Below are 24,932 nucleotides of genomic sequence, written 5' to 3' on the forward strand. Positions count from 1 at the left end.
ATAAATATGCAGTTTGAAAATTATTGGAAGTTACTTTTGAAATTATATTTAAAATATTAAAATTTATATGAGATTTTTGTGAATTAATTTATATATACTTTAAATTAGACACAGCCAAGCAACTAGCATAAGTGCATTGCGTATCTGTAGTTTCCTCTTAACTTTATTGAATAGGAATAGGAATTTTTTGAGCGGGAAATCCACTAAAACCATAATCAGCTTTTTTTGTGCTTTTGAGTTTATTTGATGCTGTTGCTCATAAATGCATACAACCTGGATCTATGAATAGTATTTTAATGTGGATAATGTTGCATTTTTCGGTCAACATAGTTTATCTAAGTTTAACTAATTAAAGTCCAAATTCTACACCTCCCGCACACACTCTTGCACACTATTTCATTTTGTTTATTAATTGGTTGCACCAGCCAAGCTTCCTTGTAGGGTAGTCTTGTTGCTATTCAAGCTGCAGTAATTTGAAAAGCTTGTCTTGCTAACTTTCCATATTTGTTTGCCAGCAATTATTTATATTTTTGGGTTTTTGGGTGTTTTTTTAAGCTTTGTCAATTAGTTATTTTTTAAGTAAACTGGTTCTTTTTAAAATCTGACTTTAAAAAAAAAGTGACCTACAAGCTAGGTTTTTTTTTCAATGGTATTATCATGTTTTTTACCCTGCATATTCACCATGGTAATCTAAGTAATGAATAATATAGTATAACTTAAACATATTTTATTTACTAGAGAGAAAAAGTTGAGGCCTATTATGGCTCAGATTGATGTTATAATTATTAATTTACATTATATCATATGTGTTTATACTGTAGTCCAGTAAGCTATTTTCAGAAATATGAAATCCCTTGATTTCAATGATCTACATTTGGTATAGAAATACTGATTTTGGAGATACAGCATTTGCTCTAAAAACTAATACATATATGAGCTTCAGCAGTGATTTAGCAGTGTTGTGTAACCAGGTTCAAAAAAAGGCATAGTGACATTTTCAAATGACTAAAGGAGCAAACAGTGCAGAAGTAGCACAAGTCAAACCTAAATTCCAGCTATAGTTTTTTTTTTTCAATTTTCAGTACAATGGGGAAAGGTTAGGACTTCTGCTGTCTATCTTTCTATAGCAGATTCTCTCTCACTATATTTCCTGATGTTTTTTTTATCACCAAGACAATAAAAGATAAGAAATACAAATGTAACTGTTGTTCCATGAGCAGGAGGTAAAAGGAAATGAGGTGACCTGTACTTGTAAAAGTTGTTAGAGGTGGTATTTTCCCTAACTTTACACAGATTTTCATGTTCTTCCTGCTCTTGTCTCACCAAAACAATTACTGTATGAGAACCTAATAAGGTTGTAGCCTTCCCTACTCTATTCAAACTGGGAAAAATGGAGTTCAAGTTGATGACAACTTGAATGCTTCTTAAAATTTTGTATTATTGACTTGCTTTTTATTAGGACTATTTGATGTAAAAATTTAACTGATTATTTGTGTTTGACCCCTACAGATTTTTCAGTGATGAAGTTTAGAAGAGCTCTTGGTTATCATTTACAGAATGGAAGCTAATAACACAATTGATTTGCTTCATTGAAGTGTCTTAATTTCCTTACTAGAGGGTTAATTCATGGACAAGCACGACAAGATGAATTTTTCAACAGATTTAAGTAATCAGTCTATTAATGACAACATGTCTAGAATGCTGCATTTAGATGAAGAATGTGCATTGCCACTAGCAGTTGTGTTTACTTTATCATTGGCCTATGGAATTGTTATGATACTTGGACTCTCTGGAAATTTGGCTCTCATCATCATTATTCTAAGACAAAAGGAAATGCGCAATGTCACTAATATCCTCATTGTAAATTTGTCATTTTCTGATCTACTGGCAACAATAATGTGTCTCCCGTTTACTTTAGTTTACACCCTGATGGATCATTGGATTTTTGGAGTGGGTATGTGTAAACTAAATGAATATATACAGTGTGTCTCAGTGACAGTCTCTATTTTCTCACTGGTTCTCATTGCTGTTGAGCGCCATCAGCTGATTATAAATCCTCGTGGTTGGAGACCTAACAACAGACATGCTTGTGTTGGAATCACAGCAATATGGATGGTAGCCATGGCTGCTTCTTTGCCATTCATGATGTACAGTTCCTTAACAGATGAACCATTCAAGAATTTAACCATTGATTTATATATTGGAAAATACGTGTGCCTTCCAGAATTTCCAGACGAAAAATTCAGACTCACATACACAACATTGTTGTTTGTTGTACAGTACCTTGCACCGCTATGCTTTATTTTCGTATGCTATACTAAGGTAAAATGTTAACTCTTCTATTTCATATTATTATAGATATTCAGATATTATAGAAGCTAAAACACATACTTCTATTTTTTTCTAGTTTATGTATTACATCCTCTAAGAGCTGGTTCACACCTGAATTGCACAGGAACACATTCCGCTATTCCTGTGTGACAATCATTTGAATGCTCTTAAAATCCACTGGATCACACCAAAAGTGGTGCATGAACCACATTTCAAAAACACACTGCACTGGATCACATGGTACTGTGGTATCATGCAAGCTGGTGCACGCAAATGCAGTGTTTGTGGTCTTTGTTTGGGGGTATCGTTAGGAGTAAATTGATACCTGCAGCAGATTGCACACCCAGTGCATTTTGAATGTGGTGCAGGAAACGTGTACAGAACACAGAGCCCTAGGAGTTGGTTCACGCCACAACTTCTGATTTCTGGATGAATTTTTGCATACATGTTCACACATGTTTTTTATGCCTTTTTGATACACTTTATAATGCGTTCCAGTGCGTTTTTTTCTTATTGTTTTTGTTCTGACACTTGAAAAATCGTATTTTATTTCAGGAAAATGTGCATCTTTGTGCTTTCTGGTGCATTTAGATGCACTTTGCTGTGTTGAAGATGAAAATAATGTACCAGGTACTATTTTTGTTGACTGTACTGGAAGCGACCACACTTGGTGTGAACTAGGGCAATTGAAATACATGGAAAACACTGTGTATGCAGTTTTGATGTAGGTAAAAATACACTGGATAGCGTCTGGTGTGAATCAGCCCTAAATATATTTAGTTTTAATTTATTAGTTTTTTTTTTCTATTTTCTATTATACTACCAAACTGCTAATGGTTTCCTGAACTCTTAACATAAATAGCTGGCAGCATGGCAGTTAGATTATGTTAAGTACAACAAGGAAGTTTTATAATTTTAAATACCTCCAGTCATGTTTTTGGGCAATCAACAATTTCCATGGTTCATTTAATGGCACTTGGTGTCATGATATTGTGGTGATTGAATTACATTGACTGAGTTGCCAATAAAGATATGAATGCTGGGTATGGGTATGTTTAAGACACTCATTTGAACTGGGGTAGCCACTTGCAGAAGTAGTGAAATCTATTTACTTTTACAAAATAGGTCCAATTGAGTGTGACAAACCACTATTAGCTTCACCATGAACTGGATAAATCCACACCTTTACAGACAACATATGCAAACATGTCTATGAGATTTCAATATTTCTTTATGCAGCACTCCTGCTCTCTGGTTGGCATGCTAACATTTATATCTCGAGGTCTGGTCCTTGGTGTATGGGGGTGAAAAATAAGTTGGATGCCGGTCACATCAATTTATTTACCTTTTATTGCTGAACTTAATCTATCCACCTCAATTGTGTGGAATGAGGAATCCACTTGCTGTTTTTTTCAGCCAGCTTTAGGAAAATAACTGTGTAATTTATGTAATTGTTCTTCATAGCTGAGGTCCTCCAGCCTCCTTATGAATTCTGAAACCTTTGAAACCTTTCTCTGAACTCTTTTTAATTCAATTATATTTTTCTTGTTGATTGGTAACCATAAAGGTAGTGCATACTCAAAATGAAGCTAAGCCAGTGCTCTGTAAAGGGGTAAAAGTATTGATGTACCCCTTCTTGAATAAATACCGTTTAAATGCATGAGATATTTCTGCTCACTTTGTTGGCTATGACCTAGCTTTGCATGCTAATGCTAAGTCTGTGGTCTACAAGGGACCCCAAATATTTTTCCATTCTTAATTCCCCCAGTATAACACTTGGTAATGAGTAATTTTCATGCAAATTTTAGCACTCAAATCCATAACCTCATTTTTTTCAATATTGAGCCTTACTTGCAAAATAGGTGCCCACCCCCCTATTTTATAATGGCCTTCCTGTAATATGGCTAAGTCCTGTGCTGAACTTTTTTTCCTTGCATAACTTGATATAATCTGCAAATTCCTAAAATGAACTCCTGATTCCAACTTCAATGTAATTTTTAAACACAATGTAATTTTTAAACAGGTTAACAGTGCTGGCCTCAAGACAGAACCCTGGGGCACACCACTCACATTCCCAGAGTTGTCCCTAATTTGCACAACTATAATTGTATTATTTGAAACTAATAGATCTAATGGAGCATTTTTTTTCCAGTTGGGGCTTCTACCATATAACTCATGAAATTGTCCCGCAATATGTTCAAGTCGGTAGGACTTAGTTGAGTTTAAACTACTATTTGTCCAATCAATACCTGGATAATTAAAGTCCCACTTAATAACACCATTACCCTGTTTCCCCAATATTTTTATTTGAGACAAGAGACTAAGGATATCTTCCTCCTTCTTAATTCTGGGGAGCCTATAGCATACTCCCATAATTAATATTTGTTACATTTATGTAAACTGCAACCATAAAGGCTGTGCTCCGTTACAATACTAGTTGTAAATATCCTCTCTCTTACTCACATTCAGATTGATATACAGGCACACCACTGCAACTTTTCTTTCAACCCGGTCCCCCCAGATCTGACTGTACTCTTGGATATTCACAAGCCATTCCTGTGAGCATTTGGACCCTGCACCTCTTTTTTTCCACCCCCCTCTACACTGGCCCCTGCCAGCACCTGATGGGTAAGGTCCAAACTCCACTCCAGGTTGCTAATGGTCTGCAGTGTTGTCAGCTGATTCTTTACATCTCATATAACAGTATTTTCCTTTGAATGGTTGCTTAGGAGCACATACATGGAGCAGGATGTGCACTGGGTAGCATTACCACTTACGGAAGACTAGAGTTGCCCATAGCTTATACTCAAATTGTTAGATCCCTTTGTCAATAAGCAGCACAGTTTTAGACTAGTTTCCCCTAACCCTGATTTGCTCAGCACTCATAGTTTTAATCCTGTATTGTGCCTGTTCTCACACCCAGCACCACCAGCTCCAGTGATACCTTGATTGATGAGCTATGAATCTTTCTTGCAATTACCAGAAGTAGCTTTTACCATCTTCTTTGCGACACTCTTCAGCAAGAAAATTCTTTTTATCCCAACTACCTCCAGATATCCACCTCAGAAAGCAGCTTAAGATCTTGGGCCACTACTACATGCTTCAGGTGTATGCTTTTTCCCCATCTCACTTTTTATAATACATCTTGTTAATAGGAATATCATCAAGGCACATTTCATTTTTTAGGATTCAGTAGGGAACACATACTGTTTATGGGAGCATTGATTTGCAAGCTGTATAGGCAGTGATCTCTAACATACAAGTATTTTATCCCCTGTCTCTGACAATTCCATCTTAAAACATTTTAGTTATAAGGAGTACCATCAAAAATTAAAACAGCCAAATGGGGCCTTAAAACAGCATTAACTTTTAAGAGGATTATGAAAACTGCTTTAGCAATGCCACTATGGAGTACAAAAATTTTCTACTGGAACTATTGTATTGTTGGAGAGTGTGTGACAGTGAGATGGATAATTCAATTTTCATAATAGCATATATACAATATGCTGTTTATACAAAAGTAAAATGTACTAATCATTTGTAAATCTTTCAGATATTCCTCAGATTAAAACGAAGGAACAGCATGATGGATAAGATGAGAGACAATAAATACAGATCCAGTGAAACAAAGAGAATCAATATCATGCTTTTGTCCATTGTGGTTGGATTTGCTCTGTGCTGGCTGCCATTCTTCATCTTTAACTTGGTGTTTGACTGGAACCATGAGGCTGTTGCCACATGCCACCATAACTTGTTATTTTTGATTTGCCATCTAACAGCAATGATCTCAACATGTGTTAATCCAATTTTTTATGGTTTTCTCAACAAAAACTTTCAGCGGGACCTACAGTTCTTCTTTAATTTTTGTGATTTTAGATCTAGAGAAGATGACTATGAAACTATAGCGATGTCTACCATGCACACTGATGTTTCTAAAACATCTTTGAAGCAAGCAAGCCCAATAGCATAAAAATGGAGAACCAATTGCCTGATCAATGGCAGTTACTGTGTTGGAAGTCTATGTCCAAAACAAGCACAAATCCATTGCATAAGACTTACTCATCATCACTCAGCACTTCAGCATTTGTATTTTCACAACTGTGATCAGCATTATTGCATAGGGACTTTCCTATTTCAGAAAGTTTGTGTTAGTGAATACCATACATTTTGGTAGTTATTGCCATATTGTTTTACATGTCCATTCTACCGTGATTCACTCATAGGGATAACTGTGTTTTTTGGTGCAGAGAACAACAAATATATTTCTCACCCAAAACTGTGAATGTTACACTCTTTTATACTCTGACACTTGGTTAGTCCACTTAAAATAGCTATGGTATATTAGTGCTATTTATTATAAATGTTACTTTTATACCTATTTTATTAGATTTTCATATATAATGTATCTATATAGTAATGTACAGTAACCTGCACAAGAGTATTTTGCATTGTATTATGGAGACATTGCATGATTTCAGTTGTTTGCTATCAATGTACAAACACTATAGCTGCATTTGTCTATTAATCTGAGTGGAAAACATTTTAGGGAAGTGTGCCTTAAAAGTTACGGAGACATTATACCGTGCTTTTGTGTTATTTTGTTGTATGTATAATGGCAAATGTAATATCTCTTACTTGCCAGTATATAGATGTAATGAAATGAAAATTCAACAAAACTTTAACATATATCCTAATATATATGAGTGTTGTAAAGGCTGGTAAACTTTTCAATCATTTTAAAGAAGGATTTGGTGTTTAGTGAGATTTGTTGTGTTAACAGCGTATGCTAGGTTATTGCCAACGTCCGTGATTCTTTGGGAGAACTCAGCCAACAGCTAAGCCCTACACTAGCCTCCCTGCTTCTGCAATTTGTTCTGTTGCAGTTAAAGAAGGTCCGCAGGGAATTTTTTTGCACTGTATTACATGAAGAAATTAAGCATTGGAGTGCAGGTTTTCTTCATTAACTTAGATGCTAACTGGAGGATGTGAAATTTTCCCCTCCACTTAATTTCTCCCTATGAACCACAGTTAGTGTTCTATGAACCACCAAATAAAACTGAATTGGCATATTTTAGATTATAATAACTTTCCTATAGCAATAAACAATGGTTAAGGATGTCATATAAGAACATTTTCACTCTTTTCACATTTCTATTTTGTAAAAGTGTTATATACAGTATACACCACAGTTTAATCTGGATTCATCCTAATGCACAATCTAATTGGTTGTACCATTATAGTAGAGGGCATACATTGCTCAGCCACCCATGTGTGTGTCTTACTTTCAACTTGCCAGCCACAGGCAGCAAAAGGTGGGAAGTGATGGGAAGAACCTTGTTCTTATGTACGTATACAGACTAATGCAAAAGGTAGCTGTGCAATATGGGAAACTTGCCTGCTATCATGCAACAGTTGTATCTGTAATTTAAATTATGTATTTATTTCATTTAGTGTTGGGAAATCACCTCTACCTCATTTGATTTGTCTAGGATTTCACATGCTGCACACTTTGAAATAATCCAACACTCAGACTGGCAGGTTTTAGGGAGGGAGGACAGAGGTTTGAAAGTCTGGAAAATGTATCTTACTTTAGCTATAAAAAGGCAGGTAATTCACAGATCTAGAACCAGGCCATCAGGTCAACTTGCTTAGCAGTACACTGGGGTGCTGATGCTGTTTTAATCTTCTGTCAAAATGAATGCAGGACCTGTTTTTTGCAGATAGGTTTATATACCCTGTGACTCTACTAAACCTTTTGAAGTAAAGCATCCCTTCATTAGCAATTTACATGTGGGTTTGCTCTTTAGTAATACAGATCCATTTTCTTAATGTATGTTAAATAAGGACTATTTTGCCCACATCATAGTTTCAGAGACAGATTCAATTAATATCCAAATATTCTTAATGTTTTAGTGTTTGTGGATAACATATTACTATTTCAGAAAGCAAGCCAATGTCCTTTGTGTTTTTTCTCTAATACAATCTTTGTCATGAAAGACCATAAAAATTATACAAATACTTTACTCTGCAAACTGTACATGGTTAATACATGAAATTGCAATGCTCAGTATATGAATACCTTTTGAAATCATCCCTACTTGCACTTTTCCTTAAAGGTCCGACTCACAAGAAATGAGAAAGACATTATTAGTTGTCAAGTTATTGATTTACAAGGCTTATTCAACAACTGTAACACCAAATGTAACACACAAAAAACCCCACATGCTTTTATAGGAAATCTGTACTGGGAGAAATACATTATCCAATGTAGTTGTCCAATTCTGAAAATGCTAGTGGTCCAGCTGTCATGCTGATCCAATGGCTTCATTATTGCTGAGACACTGATAAACATTCAGTTCAGGAATCTTAGACTGAAGTCAGAACCCCTGATCTTCATACAGGTTCTAGATGAATGACTAATCATACCGAATTCACTGATTAGGAAAGATTGCTGGGATAATAACATTTTTAGTAGACGAGATAAGGAATGGCAACCTCCATACTTCATCAGTACAGGTTTCCTTTAAAACAACCCTATCATCAGTTTCCAAATCAAAACAAATAACCTGCAAAAGTAGACTGTAAAAATGTACCTTTCCTGCTGAAATTCTGCTCAATATCTTTCAGTAGGTATAAGCTTAAGGTTTAGTCTGAACAGAAGTTTGGATCAAACTTTGAATGTTCTGTTATTCAGATGAACGCCCAAGAATTTTTTCATTTGATAGGAGTCAAATGTCATGCACAATATTGGTATTACTTCCGCTATTACGCTTGACAGCTTTCTGTGAATGGTTAAGGATGCCAGCAGGTGCATTCACTGCCAGGCCTTTAATAACCACTGATGTCACGGGCCCCATTTACTTACATGGCCAGGTATACCAAGCCATGTAACCAAGGGGTGGATAGTTTATAAAAACCCCTCAATTCATAGCAGGCCCTTTAGGTTTGTTATAAATTTTAGGGAGTATCCCATGCAAAAACAACAGAAAAAATGGCATGAGGTTCCCCCCAGTTTTTTACCAATCTTTTTGGGTCTGATCTGATACTGTACACAGTATCTATACTCATTCGCAAAAAAATGTAAACAAAAAAAAACATAATAAATACCTTTACTAAAAAAAGTCCCACAATTTACATCCACTGTCAATCACATCCAAAGATGTAGATCCACATCAATAATGAAAGAAAAAAAAGATGATTCTGTCCAATCTATTCGTTTACTCTTTTTTTTTTCATTCTTGCTGTAGGATGTGCTACAGCAAAAGTAACACTAACAAAGAAAAAAATTATATTGTTTAAATTACTAGAAAATTACATAGAACGCACAGATCCCTCCAAAGGTCCACCAAAATACATAACAGACCCATGGAAGGGTCTGTGTGCTGTTTTTTATTTTTTTTTTAATAGATGTTGGCAATGAAATGGCATTTGCTGGCAATTTAAAAAATGTTTCTATAGTAAAAGTTAGAGCTGCTGCAGCACTTTATGTATATTAAAGTGTCCCTTCACTGGCAGGATTAGGGCACCCCAGGCACGTCAGTTAATGGTAATGGACATTTTATAATGTTTAATTTAAGCATTTAAAATCACTGCTCCTGGCTTTATGACAACCCCTTGCCTGTTAGCCCAGAAAATTGGCATTTTTAATTTGACAGATTCAGCTTATTGATTTCAGTGGCCTTATGGTTTGGCATCTGCTCCTCTATGAAGTTCTTTGAACCCTGCTCAAAATGAACCCATGGTAGTTCAGCTCATCCCTGTCAATTGTTAGAAATGGTCTCCTAAAGTACGCAAGGAAACCAACGCTTCTGAGGATGTTGATCTTTTGGGTTCCTTGCAGCTCTTATTCATTCCTCTTAGTGACGTTTACATCTTTACACGGTACAGTAGTATTGTGAAGGTTAGTGTCAGAAACCATGGAAAGCTGCGTAGGACCCAGGAGATCAACATTGTCTAAAAGTGTTGTTCTCCCAAGAGACCTTGAGGAGCAAGATCAGAGCAGTATTCAGCAGCACAGATAGAAGGGGATATAAGTATTTACACTCTTTTTTTGCAGAGTATTTATTTTGGATGATTTAAAAACTGATGCCAGGGTTACTCTAAAGTAGAAATTTAAAGGGGGAGTTCCACTTTATGAATTCCTTCCCCCCCTTCCTCTTCTACTTTTTTGGGGAAGGGGGAGTGGGTACCTGGCTTTGACAAGTACCTGCTTCCACTTCCAGCTGGTTTGCTGTGGTGATCCACCAGAAGATGTCCTCCCCTCCACTTGAAACCTTCTGGGACACATCACAGGTCCCAGAAGATTGCATGACCATTCATAAAGAGTAGTGTGGCTTGTGCATGAACAGTGGGCAGCTGGCTATGAAGCCGCAAAGAATCACAGCAAGCTGCCCACAGTAAACATGCCAGCACCGGGGATCTGAAGAAAGTTTGGGTGAAGATGGACTTTTGGGCAGGTGAGTGTCCTTTTATTAAAAGTAAATACTGTAGCTGCTGACTTTTATATTTTTTTAAACAGGGCAAAGAACCAATTTAAGTAACAAGAGATCTCACAAAATATTTCTAATAATGCAATTTACTAGACTTTGTAAAAAAACATTCACAACAACATTGTGCATTGTTGTTTTTTTTTAATTCATAGTACAAGACAAAGATGTAATAATTCCATAGGTGATATGAAGACTATTCAACCATATTTGTTATAATCTTTAAATATATTTATGATAATTTAAGAAAAAAAGTATTCTACTCTAAATGGCTTAAAGCCGTTTAATCTAATGAACACATTTATCAATGCTTTATTTTTATAATCATATTTTTTGCCTAAGTTGGGTTCAGTCATGTATGCCCCTAAATGTGTGAGTTTTATGCCCAAGCCAAGTAGTTCTTGCAGAAACAGTGTCATGTTGGGGTCAACTCTAAAGACATATTGAGTAATGTTAGTGGTTGTTACCATATCCAACCTGGAAAATCTCCTTCCTTGATCTGCCATTTCAAGTTACTCTGTAGGAATTATAAGGATTCCTCTAGTGTCCATAGGTTGGCCCAATGCAGGGAGAAAGGTCATAGTGGTTCTCGGAGATGCAGTGATCTAGACAAGCATGGACAGAATGGCACTTTTCTTATAATCTATTGTTTATTTTAGTGAGATATCTGACTATGATCACCATAACAAAGAAAGAACAGATTTACCCAGAATGTTTGACTCACACATAGCTGTTTGCATTTTACTATTGATGTGTCTTTGTGAAGCATTCTTAAAGAATTTGGCAAGATTTACTAAAATTTTGAATTGTATCACACAGAGAATTATTTACTTGTGTTTATTGTTGCTTTTTCATTGTTACATCACTTTTATTTCTCTGTATACAGTAAGTCAATAGGAATGCAATTGGAACGGGGAAATGCATATCAAACACAAGCCATTAAACTTGTGTTAGACTTCCTGGTGAATCTGAAGCCCGTTGTATGTAAAATTGCCATATCTTTCTGGTTGTTGTATCCTATATTCCTGTTATAGCTTGAAAGTAGCTGATACTGTCTGTCTCATCGGTGGCTTTGCACTGACTGTTAATGCATTGCACTGTATAATGCACACATGAAAAATTAATAGTAATTAAAGTAATAAAATAGGATAAGCAAATGTACTGTTGAACACACACAATTGTGAGTTTAATAGGTGGCAAAATAAAGATTTACAGGCAGGTGGTTGAAACTATTATAATTTTCCATGGCTGGTAATATTCCTTCAGGAAAATCTCTGATATGGCTATACTGTAAGTCTGGCCTTACAATGAGTAAGTAAAAGATTAAGTTATTTTTTTCTCTGAATGTGAATGTTATAAACTCATATGCTTGTTCTACAAAAGTGTACATTCTGATGACTTTTTTTACACTTCACATCATTCTGTTCAATTACTGTATAACACATGCTGCCTTGTGATGTGCTCAGCTAAAATAGGACAAGCATAAGACTTTTGGAGCAGAGACTCTCAAGCAAAACACTGCTAGTATCTTCTCTATGTACATGTCAATGTATTCTTTTGCAAATACTTTATATTATATACTGTATATAGTGATTATATTTATATTCTGTGTTTGACACATTTACATATTACAAAAAGGAGCAAGTTGCCAAGTTATTTGTCAGTGCAGCTTCTTTCAATCAGATTGCCTGGCATAGAAAAGTAAATCTAGGCAGCAGGAATTTTTCTCCCCATTAGCCAATTAAAAATTCTGCTTATACTATACATCATGTATCTATAAATAAAGGAGTCACTCCATAGTTATACACATATAGTGGTCCGCACTCTTCTGCCCTCATGTAAAGGAATACCCTGTCTATAGTACACCCTATATCATCTGGTTTGAACTGTTGTATTATTTTTTGCTTCTTCTAAAGAAGGAGGGCTCAATCCCTGGCCCACGTAGCTCTCAGATATGGCCCTTGACCTCAAACTGAATGGAGGAGTTTTGGTGCACTTTCAGAAAGTGCACCACATCTGCAAGATATAATAGAAGTCTATGGCAAAGTACAGCTAACCCACATGATAGTCGCAGGTGAACTGCACTGTACCCGCAGTAGAGGTAAACTGCAGCACATCAGTGTAAAATCAGCCTTATAGAGAGCTCAGGACAGTAAGGGCTCATTTACATTTATGGGGGCAGGTGGTTTTTACCACCCCCCCAACTACTGGTGCAGTAGCAGGTGTCACAATGGTGAACCCGTCCTATTCTCCAGGGGGCCCATGTGGCCTTCTTATCACATTATGTTTTACATTTGGACAGGAGGGGCAGTGGGGGTGACATATACAGGAACCGATCCTCTCCATATTCCTACTGCAACTCCTGAAAGATGGCTTCTCTTTCTCTCCCTCCTGCTGACATTCAACAGCTACAGGAGGAAAATGTTCATTATGCTTTTCAAACTGAAAAAAAAAAAATCTAAATTCTGAACCTTTATATTTTATTGTGGCCTACGACTGGTAACCAAATCACTTAAGTGGCCTCCTCTATTCAAAAGGTTGAACATCCCTAATCTAAAGTATTAAAGTGTCCCAGGTATGATTGTTAGTGTAAGGTCATATTCTGGCACAGACTAGACACATTTTATTCAGTTTTCTCAGGCAATGCAACTTCAAAGATTGTTAATAATAATTGGATAAATCAGTTTAAAGCACATAAAGGAACACAGAGCTATAAACACTGCATGCTGGAACATTTCTTTGGCCAATAATTCAACTACTCTCCTTTCCAAGAAAAAAGGAAAAAAGGCTTTTATTGCCTTAGTTAATGTAGCATGGGCTGGCAGGAAAAGTTGTGGCAGCATCATTCTATGGCAATTCCATGCCATGTCATCCAAACTTAAGGATTAGCTGTTTCTATTTATACTCTAAAGCTAAGTAATTTTTACAGACTTCAGTTTATTTAAAATATTGTACAGTTAGCATTTATCTTAGACAATATAGAAACACTTGCTGCAGTCTTGATGCAACAGTATATAGGGCATAACCAGAGATTTTACTTTATGCAACATATGACCATTGCTGAGCTCTTTATTTCAACACATTAATAGAAAGTAAAGGGCATATAACAAAGGGGAAACAAAAGTGAAGCTATCATTAATTGTTATCCTTGATACCCTAATCCTAAACACAGTATGAGCTACCCTTTTATGAACATATTCATCATATTATCAGAATTAAAGGATGTCTTTATGCCTTTGCACTTCTGTGCATATCATAATAAATGCATATAGACGTGCTAAAATACTATGTGCAAGACACTGATGAATAAGCCACAGAAATCTCCCATATACCGACCATCCAACCATGTTTTGCACTAGCTTACAGGATCCAGTCTGACTGCTGAACATGAAAGAAAAACACGTGTTTTATCCTTTTTCACACTGACACAACAAATTTAAATACAGAAAATGTGACATTTGTACATAAAGCTATTAAATTTAAAGCAGAATTTCACTCACTATTCATTATATTATTATGAATTAATATTGATATTTATATATCGTGTATATAATATATGTATATGTATGTAATATTGTTATTATTATGCATGATAATAATAATAATATAGTTAAAATATACTTATATATTTATTATTTAATGTGAATTAAAAAGAACACTAACCATTTATCTGCCAAAAATATTTGTATTTCTGTTCAGACAGTTATGAGTCACACACTTTTGCTATACTGCATAAGTAAAATGTGGCAATACTATTTACTGTTGCAGGAGTGCTGTTTTCTATCTATCATGACTGCTCACTGAACTATGAAGGGAAAGCATCACACCAGTGAGGAAGAAGCAGGACCACAGCCATAGGGGAGGATCAACATAACATCCATGTGGTAGTAATAGCACCACGACATTGAGAAAGGAACAGCACCAAACCCATGATGAAGAAGCAGCATCACACCCATGAGTTCACGCTGTGCTATGCTTTCCTTCACCTTTAGGCTGTTTGGACAACTGCCTATCAATGCCCAATCCTCGGCACTGATACACTCAGCTTTTCTGCGCTAACCGTCGCTCCTCACTCTGGAGACGGCATGCGCTCCAATACTCCTCTACATTTTTCTGACATCTTCATGGAGCTTCCTGACGATGCCAGATTGGCGAAACATGTAGGGGCAGATTGCCACATCCAGCTACATCTGGGTCCGTTGACATCACTTACTCTTCTGACTATTGGAGTGCACACCAGCTCCAGAGTGAGGAGCGTTGGTTAGCACAAAAAAGCTGAGTGTATCAGTGCCAAGGATTGGGCACAAACAAATGTGAGTGCATTCTTGATGTTTTTATCTAAACAAATTTTTTTAAACTTACTACACTACAAGAGTTCTCTTTTTAGACGTATGTGTATCTGAAACTGCATATTTATTGGGAGAATATAAAGAGGAAATCTACTGTGAGCATAAACCCTGGTGACACAAAGCGCTATGGACCTTCTTTTAATTAAGGGGTCATGGAGGGTTGGTGAGTGCAATATATTGGCACTTGGAGGTGGAGCACTAAGAGGTTCCCACGAAGATTAATCTTTGGCACTAAATTTGGAGTGGAACTCTAGAACATTTATTATTTTTAACATTTTTATTGTTTTTTTTGTGGTGAAATTTGATTATTGGGTCAATTTATTCATGTATGTAAAGTGCTGGACCTTCATACAGACATTTTTATTTTAAAGTGATTTTACAATCACAAGTGGATGCATACTATTTAGAGGGATAATCAGCACTATTTAATCATTCATTTCACATTCAGCTGTCCATTATAGGTAAGAGAAGGTGCTCATCATTTATAACAATAGAGCTTGATTGGTTCACAGTGTATGACTTCCCATGTAGCCTGGATTTTGCTGTGCAGTGGATTTTTGTGAGATAATACAAAAATATATTTATTTGGTAGAATTGTAAAAAAATTGAATAATATTTAGTGCATACATAACTGGATTAAAAGTTGTTTTCATATGTGAAGTTAAGGAAGTTAAAGAAAAGCAGTTAACATCCCATTTAAGAGTGCTTTCACGCTGATGTGGTGCAGTTTTCCTTCACGCTGGTGCAACACAGTGTACCTGTGGGTTTTGCATGGGTTACCTGCACTTTGCCATAGACTTCTATTACATCAGGTGGTCTTAGTGCATTTTTGAAAGCACACCAAAATTCCTACTTACATGAAATCCTCAGGAAAACACACTACATCAGTGTGAAAGTGCTCTATGTTTTTCTATGTTTATATGTAATGTTTCTCAAACATTTTTGGTTTATTTTTTGAAATTCAAATTTACAAATAAACATTTACTACAGGGTGTGTTTATGCTACAGCTCTCATACAACATGCTGGAATTAATAAAAAGAAAGACAAACATTAGCTCTTTATTTGTTTACTTGATCATACAGACTGAGGATCTAGAAACCAGTCTGAAGATGATGTGGAGTGTCCGCTACTATTCTACACCATTCAGCTGGCAGATTCAGCTTTGTGTGTAATTTGAGCTATTACGCTGGGCACACACACATATAAAAAGCTGATTGAAAAAGACTAACAGATCTCTGCATAACACAAATTGTGTTGCTGTGGGGCTCTCCCGCTGACACATTGTATTCTAAGAGTGGGACATGCCCACTTCAGTGCTTGCAACCAATGGAAACCGAATGCTGGTTTTTCAGCATGACCATTTGACAGAAGTCAATTATTAGAGCAGCCACTGTTGAACAGGCAGCTGGTTCATGCTGAACCAGCTGATTTTTGTCCCATCTGTACCAGCCTTAAAAATCTAGATCTGTTTTCACAGCACAACAGTAAATCAGATATTTGAAACTTAGAAAAAAAAAACTAGTACTCACCACTTCCTAAATGTAAGAGGTAAATACAAAATACTTACATGAAAAATGCTATATTTACCAGACATTAAAAAGAAATAACACAGGTTGTTCCCTTTGCAAGGCAATGTTTTCTTTGCAACAGAGTTTTCCCTTAGATGTGATGAAAATTCTCTTTGCAAATTAAAAACTTTAAGTTTCCCCTTCTGGCCAAAATTTTTTCAAAGGCAATTCCCAAACCGAAGTCCTTTCGACAATCAAAACCCATGAAATAACCAGAGTTGGATGGGTTTACAATGCTTTAGTTTAAAAAATATCCCCTTTTTAAGTCCCTTATGACTGACTCCCCCATATCACCATATTCTCTCAAGGCTCATATCACAATGATTCCTGAAATATATCAAACCCCTAAACCCTTGAAATCATCAGAGTTGGATGGGTTGACAATGTTTTAGTTTAAAAAATACCCCCTTTTTAAACCCTTCAAGACTTGCTCTCCCCCGTCACCATATTCCCTTCAGGCTCATATTGCAATGATGACTAAAATAGACAAAGTGGTCTGTGAACTCCAGTTCTTTTCTCTACTGAATGAGATATGACAGTGTTAGGAAAGATTCTAGGCTCAAGACTTAATTAGCAACTGCAATCTCTTGTACACAGAGACCAGGTGGGGTTCTGCCTAGGGCATCAAGCCAGATATAATGCCAGGAGGGTAGTTCATCTTATACATAAAATTATAATGTTTTTGCACCATGTCCATAAACATCCATGACTGTACTGTGCAATTCCAAGATATTCCAAAAACTCCATGGCCCGGCCTCAGTATTCCACCACCTGAAAAAGCATACTATCAGCTTACCAGAAATAAAGACCTGTAAATAGAAGGTCGGACAGTGCTCAAGCAATTGCCACATTCATTGGTAACTGAAGAGTCCTCCAGTAAACACACTTTTGAACAAGGTCACTCAGTTGTAATATACAGCGTATGGGAAAATAACTGATCTAGTTTAGTACATAAAATCATTCCTGCTAATTATGTAAACTGGTACTTACAAAACTCTGCCGCAAAAATAAATGAGAAACACACAGGATTTGATTTTCCAAGGTGCCATCACATAGCTCTACACATATAGTCATGGATGTATGTGGACTTTGCATTGACCTTTCTATTAGTGCATATTGGTCACATTTATACACACTGGTTTGATAATTGTTATTTGGTATTGGCTCTCTACTTTTTTACAGCGCAAAAAAAATAATTTGGTGGATTTGTTTACTATCTTGATCATTTTGAGTGCTGCTGTTTTAGTCTTCGGCCCCACCAAATCCATTCACTTGTAATCACATGATTTTAAAGTCGGATGTCAATGCAACTTTAGGTGTGACTTAGAAGATATCTGTGCGACTTCATGCACAGATGTGTATGCAAGTTGCACCTGAACTTGCAAAAAGTAGTGCATGAAGTACTTTCAAAATTGGTGCAACTCTGACGGAGTTAGAATCACACTGATTTGGCCGGTTCCATTGCAGACAACAAGGTACGGCTTGTCACGCGATTTGAAACTCACATGACAAGTTGCACCAGTGTGACGGAGGACTTATTCATTTATTTATTGAATTATTTACTTTCACTTTATTTTCATTTACTGAGGCATCTCAGATTTGTGAACATTTCAATTTTCCATGGTCCTTCTCAACCCTAGGCTACCTAGGGGTTAAACTCCACAATATTCTGCTTTATATGCTGTGAACTATTAACCACTACTCTGCACCTTGGATAGGTTGCAGGTGTTCATAGAGCAATACTATAAAGAAAGGTAAGACAATTATTTCAGGAACTGCAGCTTTAAGTGCAGACACACAATTTTTCTGGGACTTATTTTTGCTTTACCAATTCAGCTCCGGAAGGTTTTACCCCCTTCATGACTAGGCTATTTTTGCTATTTATCTTACTGCGCTACTTTAACTTGTAATTGCACGGTCATGCAACAATGTACTCAAACAAAATTTGTATCAATTTTTTTTACACAAATAGAGCTTTCTTTTGGTTGTATTTGATCAACACTGGATTTTTAAATTATATAAGCAAAAAAGACTACAATTTTGCAAAAAAACAAACAAACAATATGTTCTGCTATAAAACATATCCAATAATAAAAACAAAAATCAAATTTCATCATAAATTTAGGCCAAAATGCATTCTGCTACATGTCTTTGCCAAAAAAAAAAATCCCAATAGGTGTATATTGATTGGTTTGCATGAAAGTTACAGCATCTAAAAACTATGGTATATACTGTATACTGGGATTTCAGTGACTATGATAGTGCGTAGGGCAATCTGACACTAACTGACACTGGATGGGAACTGACACTGTACTAATGACACTGGCTGGGAAAGGCGTTAACACCTTGGGTAATCAGGAGGTTAAATGTGTAACAAGTGTTAATTTTTGTAATGTGTGCTGCTTTGTACTAAACATCTCTGTTTCTTCTCCCTGCTTTGTAGAAAGAAGAAACAGAGAGATTGTTCCCTCTGTACATAGCCCTGTGTTGATTGTCAACACAGAACTCTGGGCTGTGACTGGACACAGCCAGTCAGCAGGCCCTAGCCATTTATCATTGGTCGGGAACTGCTGATAAACTCAGCACCTGCTGACCAACTCCTGCTGTACAAAATCAGAGCAGGAGTTGTTGGGTAAGGGCGTGTGTGCATCCTGTACCTGGAAGAGGTCAGTGAGGTACAGGTTAAAATTCCAACATATCATAATTATGAATAATATGCATACAGTTCTGCGCCTTCAGTCATATCTATCTATCTATCTATCTATCTATTGAGTTGAACTTTGCCTTGATCTTGGATCAAGGGATGATGGATCATTTTGGCAAAATGGATAAAAATATCTGTTGCTTGTAAAATATGAAAAGGCACCACGTAGAGAAAATATCATCCTATATGTCTTAATCTTGTACAGAATACTTGTATGGTCACTGCCTCCATGGTTACAGGTTACCATGGAAGTAAGTAAAGCAATAGAGTACAGAAATTGTGTTTTACATTTTTTTGAACTGTTGTTTTCATGTAAGGTACTTAATCTCTTAATCCAGGCTAAATTCTAATCAACTAAATCTGAATTTATGCTGCTCATATCACTTAATTCTAGAAAAATGATAGATACTGTTATACTATATATAGTATAAACAGCATTTAAGGGGGAATTAAGAGTTATGCGGTCATTTGACTTACAGTATGTATATGAGCATTTCTTTGTATGTAAGTCACTAATAAGATATGTATAATAACTAGATTGACCCTTGATTTTAAATAGTATGTGAAAAATAAATTTATGTTAATATGTGAGCTTCTGGGTTATGACTATATTGAAACAATCATTAGATTCCAGTTTGTTCTATTTAGGGAGCACACTGCATAAATGATCTGTAACATCCAGATCATTAAAATCACTTCTGAATCTTATATCTGCTAAAAAATATTCCTAGAGTATCACCTGTCGCATTGCATGCAAATTAAAATATCAAAGTCCCAGAGCGGTTGAATAATTGAAATAATTTGTAGAATTTGAAAGACATGGGAGAATTTTGATTAAGAAGGAACAAGTCCCAGCTTTGCCTTCTTAAATATTCATGGTTACAGGTATATTATTTTGTACAACTAATGTTTTAACTGGCAAAAGATGTAATTTGTATTGTTTATATGTACTCATGCACTTGTTAGGATAATGTTTTTCATGTGTATTTACTTGGTTATCCAAAAAAAGAGCAATAGTGTGTTAAATGCAGTAACTCATACAATGCACAGCCTGAAATAATCTTTTAAAGCCCAACTCCATCAAAACTTTTATTCACCTTTACGTAGAGTTCGAGCTGGAAAGGGTTAGAAACTCTGTTCTTTTACAAAAAAAGGAGCCAATTTCCCTGGTCTCCTCCTCCCATGCCCGCCTCCAGGACTTCTCCAGGGTGTCACCCATCCTCTGGAACTCCCTGCCCCAACCCATCAGATTATCACCTACCCTCCTCTCCTTTAGGCGCACCCTGAAAACCCATCTCTTCAGGGAAGCCTACCCCACCCCCTGCTAACTTGCCGACCTCCTCCACTCTTCCTACCATTCCATCCCCCACAGCTATCTCCTCCTGTGCCACCATCCCCTCCCTCCTAGATTGTAAGCTCGAAAGAGCAGGGCCCTCAATCCCCTCATGTTTTGCATTGTATTGGTATTGTTCTGTCACATGTTCTGTCCCCCTTTGCAATGTACAGCGCTGAGAGAACTATTGGCGCTTTATAAATACTGTATAATAATAATAATAATAATAACCTACCAGCATGTCTTTGGAGTGTGGGAGGAAACTGGTGTATCCGGATGAAACCCATGTAGATACAGGGAGAACATGCAAACTCCAGGCAGGTGGTGCCGTGGTTGGGATTTGAAGCAATGACCCTAGTACTGCCAAACAGGAGTGCTAACTATTTAGCCACTGTGCTGCTATAAAATGACAGGGAAAAGCAGCTGTGGGGGAGAGGGTCAGTGTATGCTACCCATGCCCTGTGTACTGTTGATTTGTTGTAATGTGTATGGTTGATTAAAGTAAACCTTCAAACTTACATCATAGCAACAGAGTTTTCTTTGAGGAGATGAGAAGATGCAATGATTTTTGAGAAGCCATTTTAGGAAAGACAGAAAAACAAAGTTTCAATTAGCAATAGTGATGTGCCGAACACCCCCTGTTCGGTTCATGGTCGGACAGTTGAACCTAACAAAAGTCTGACAGCGATCTTCACACTTAATGCAAGTCTATGGGACTCGAAATTGTAAATTCAAAAGTGCTCATTTTAAAGGCTTATATGCATGTTATTGGCCATAAAAGGGGTATGGGGACTCGAGTACTGCTCTGGGGGACATGAATCAGTGGAAAAAAATATATTTTTTTAAGGAACAGTAATTTTTCATTGCTTAAAGCAAAAAAAATATATAAATTAAAAATTCCCTTAAAAATCATGCCTGGGGGGTCCTCTTAAACTACCTGAAATGTTGCACATCTGTACAATGTATACAACCTGCTGCAGCAGGATTGACATTTAAAAAAGAAACAAAAAAAAAAATCAAAAGACCCTTTAGGTCTGGTAGGAAGGTTAAGGGACCCCACAGTAAAACATTTTTTTTTTTTAAAGCGCATGGGGTTCCTCCTAAAAGCCATACTAAGCCCTTTAGGCCTGGTAGGTCTTTTAAGGGGAACTCCATCCGAGCGCTTGCTGCTATCTGACATTTGCTGGCCAGATGTAAACAATTAGGTGGTGCTAGCAGTGATGTCACTGCTAGCTCTGCCCAATTGTGATTGGCCAAAGCATTGCACCTGACCTGTGGTCAGGTGCATTGCTTTGAACAATCACAATGCACTGTCAGAGCACAGTGCATTGTGGGGGGCAGTGAGCAAATAGCCTGCCGAACGCCCTTACTGTTTGCGTGTTCACCAAAGGACATCACTACTTAGCAACAGAGAGGTAGCATAGTGAGCTAAAGCAACTGGGCCCATATCCTCAATTGTCACATTTCTCTAAATCAAAGATGCTTGTACTCTGGTAGATTTTTTTTAGCTAGCATTACCTTTTAGGCCTACAAATATGAGGTTTTTGTATTGATGGTATTAATAAATAAGAGATACCACGTGACCCTGGTTTACATTTTTCATGAGGCTCCAAAGATCCTGTTCTCCCCTTGTCTATATTTATTTGCAACAAAAAGGGTATGTAATTCATAGTGCAAGTGAGTGTGTGTAATTCATAGTGTTACTACACTTTGTGACCAGAAAATCCCACCCTTGGAGGGTACTAGTAGTGGTATGTCACCTGTCTATTAAGTCAAGTTTCTTAAGTAACCAGCACATCTGTCTGTATTTTCCAGCAGATTTATTGCATATACATGTGAATTCCACAGAATAGAGACTAAGATGCAGATTTTTACTGGGCCAGAGTGCTGCAGGTTTTGCATTGGATTAAAGCTAAGGTATAGGCAGGTGAACTGGATGAGACAATAGATATAGAAACCACATTTGCATGTACACATCATGACTTAAAATACAATAAAATACATATTCTAAAACACTTTCTTAAAATACAAGAAAAAGGTTTTACATTTTGGACCATTTCTGGCAAGTCAAATGAAGAGTGTGGCCAGATAACCCTTTTCATCATATAGCTGACCATTTAAATAATTTGTTCTGGTAGTCACTGTTTCTTGCAGCATGCCCTACCTTCAATATTTCACCATCAAAGTTGGTAGAGATTAGCATACCATTGCATATAGAGCAGTGGAGAGAGGGCTTCCCATTTTAAAGGGTCATAAACTCAACTGGATGCACCCTGAAGTAATATTTTTTGTGCCAACTTTGATGTGTCAAAAAAAGGTATGCTTTCAGCAACATGACAGGAAAGAATGCCCTTACATGGGAACCATATTTAAAAAATACTAGCTTTCACTAGATGTAAATTTTCTGCTACATTAAATCACCACTCAGAATAACATAGCATGCCTGTATTTGATGTCATCAATATGACAGAAACAAGTCAATGTAGAAAGACATGCCAAAAATGTATCATTTTGAGCAATGAAAAACGAAAGGGTTGCACGTTACTAATGTGTTGATAAAATGAGAGGACTCATAGCTGCAATCAGTTGAGCCAAACTATACACCGAAAAAAGACAATCATTTGATAAACTGTATCATTCCTGTATGCCTTTCGTCATACAGTATACACATCACCGCATTTGCGCTGCTGTAAATAATGTGAAAATACAGTAATGTGTGTATTTTACCAACCTGGAAATTTTATGTTACGTGTAAATATTGGACATTAACGTATATGTGTTTTTAACCATGCACTATTTTTCATGCTTTTCCTAGCTTTTTATCATGTTCTGATAATTATAAAATGCTATGGCTTTGAAAAACAAGCTATCTATTACAGGGCAATAATAATAATAAATATGATTGCTGTCAGCCACCTGAAATATTATATAACTAGAAAGGTGTTCATGTACATGACTAATTGAAAATGTATGCTTTGCTTGGTTATTTGTAAAACAAAAATATACACACATATAATCTCTACACCCTGTCAAATAAATTTAAGTATTTTAGCCATCCTAATATGACTTGATGTATGGAAATTCACTGCTTGTTAACATGCAATTTTGTTTGATAGGTATTCAGAGATAAAAATCAGTGGGGAGTTAGCTTCAGGTTAATAATTTTCCTGGTAAAAGTAATATTCCTAGAAAAAAAAGCTGATTCTTTAGTTAAAGTCCACTAATTGTTAGTGGTAGAACACCTTATTCCTGTAAAAGCAATTGCATATAAATTACAAAGTTCTCTGGCTGATTAAAGTGGTAATTAGATTCACCCAGTACTTTACCTGCACTTAATTAGCAACAGAGCCTGTGTAATTTATATGTGTCTGGTTTTAAAGAGATGAGGTGACAACCCTATCTCACCCTATTCACAGCTGAGAGGCTAATGCACATTGACACTAATGCAGAAAAGGTCCACCCTGGGAGCTACTAAAATGAAGAAATTGCCTTGCATATATACACTGCTCAAAAAAATAAAGGAAAACTTTAAAAACACATCAGATCTCAATGGGGAAAAATATCATGCTGGATATCCATACTGATGGACTTGGTAAATGTGTTAGGAACATAAGGATGCCCCATCGTTTGATGGAAATGAAAATTATAAACCTAGAGAGGACTGAATTCAAAGACACCCCGAAAATCAAAGTGAAAAAATGATGCAGCATGCTAGTCCATTTTGCTGAAGTTGCATTGCAGCAAATCAAAATGGTGCTCAGCTGTTTGTATGACCCCCCACATGCTTGTATGCATCCTTGACAATGTTGGGGCATGCTCCTAATGAGACGACAAATGGTGTCCTGAGGTATTAGCTTCCAGATCTGGACCTGGGCATCGCTGAGCTCCTGGACAGCCTGAGGTGCAACCTGGCAGCGTCAGATGGACCAAAACATGATATCCCAGAGGTGTTCTATTGGATTTAGGTCAGGTGAGCATGGGGCCATTCAATAGTATCAATTTCTTCATCCTCCAGGAACTGCCTGCATACTCTCACCACATGAGGCCAGGCATTGTCGTGCACCACGATGAACTCAGGACCCATTGCACCAGTGAAGGGTCTGACAATGGGTCCAAGGATTTCATCCCGATACCTAATGACAGTCAGGGTGCCATTGTCT

General features: G+C 36.7%; 1 protein-coding gene across 4 annotated transcripts in view; it reads left to right on the top strand.

Moving 5' to 3' along the window:
* The window catches only part of NPY1R (neuropeptide Y receptor Y1), a 112,737-nt gene extending 88,904 nt beyond the window's left edge, over positions 1-23,833 (top strand). For all 4 annotated transcript variants that reach the window (XM_089670371.1, XM_089670370.1, XM_089670373.1 and 1 more), the window contains 2 exons: positions 1,510-2,322; positions 5,885-23,833. In XM_089670371.1, the coding sequence (XP_089526497.1) occupies positions 1,627-2,322; positions 5,885-6,301 (1,113 nt within the window). In that variant the 5' untranslated portion in view covers positions 1,510-1,626 and the 3' untranslated portion in view covers positions 6,302-23,833. The remainder of the gene's footprint in view (positions 1-1,509; positions 2,323-5,884) is intronic.
* Positions 23,834-24,932: the final 1,099 nt, after the last annotated feature.

This window comes from Staurois parvus, unplaced genomic scaffold (assembly GCF_062004578.1).
Source record: "Staurois parvus isolate SC_StPar_1 unplaced genomic scaffold, SC_StPar_1.0 ptg000090l, whole genome shotgun sequence".
Lineage (NCBI taxonomy): Eukaryota > Metazoa > Chordata > Amphibia > Anura > Ranidae > Staurois > Staurois parvus.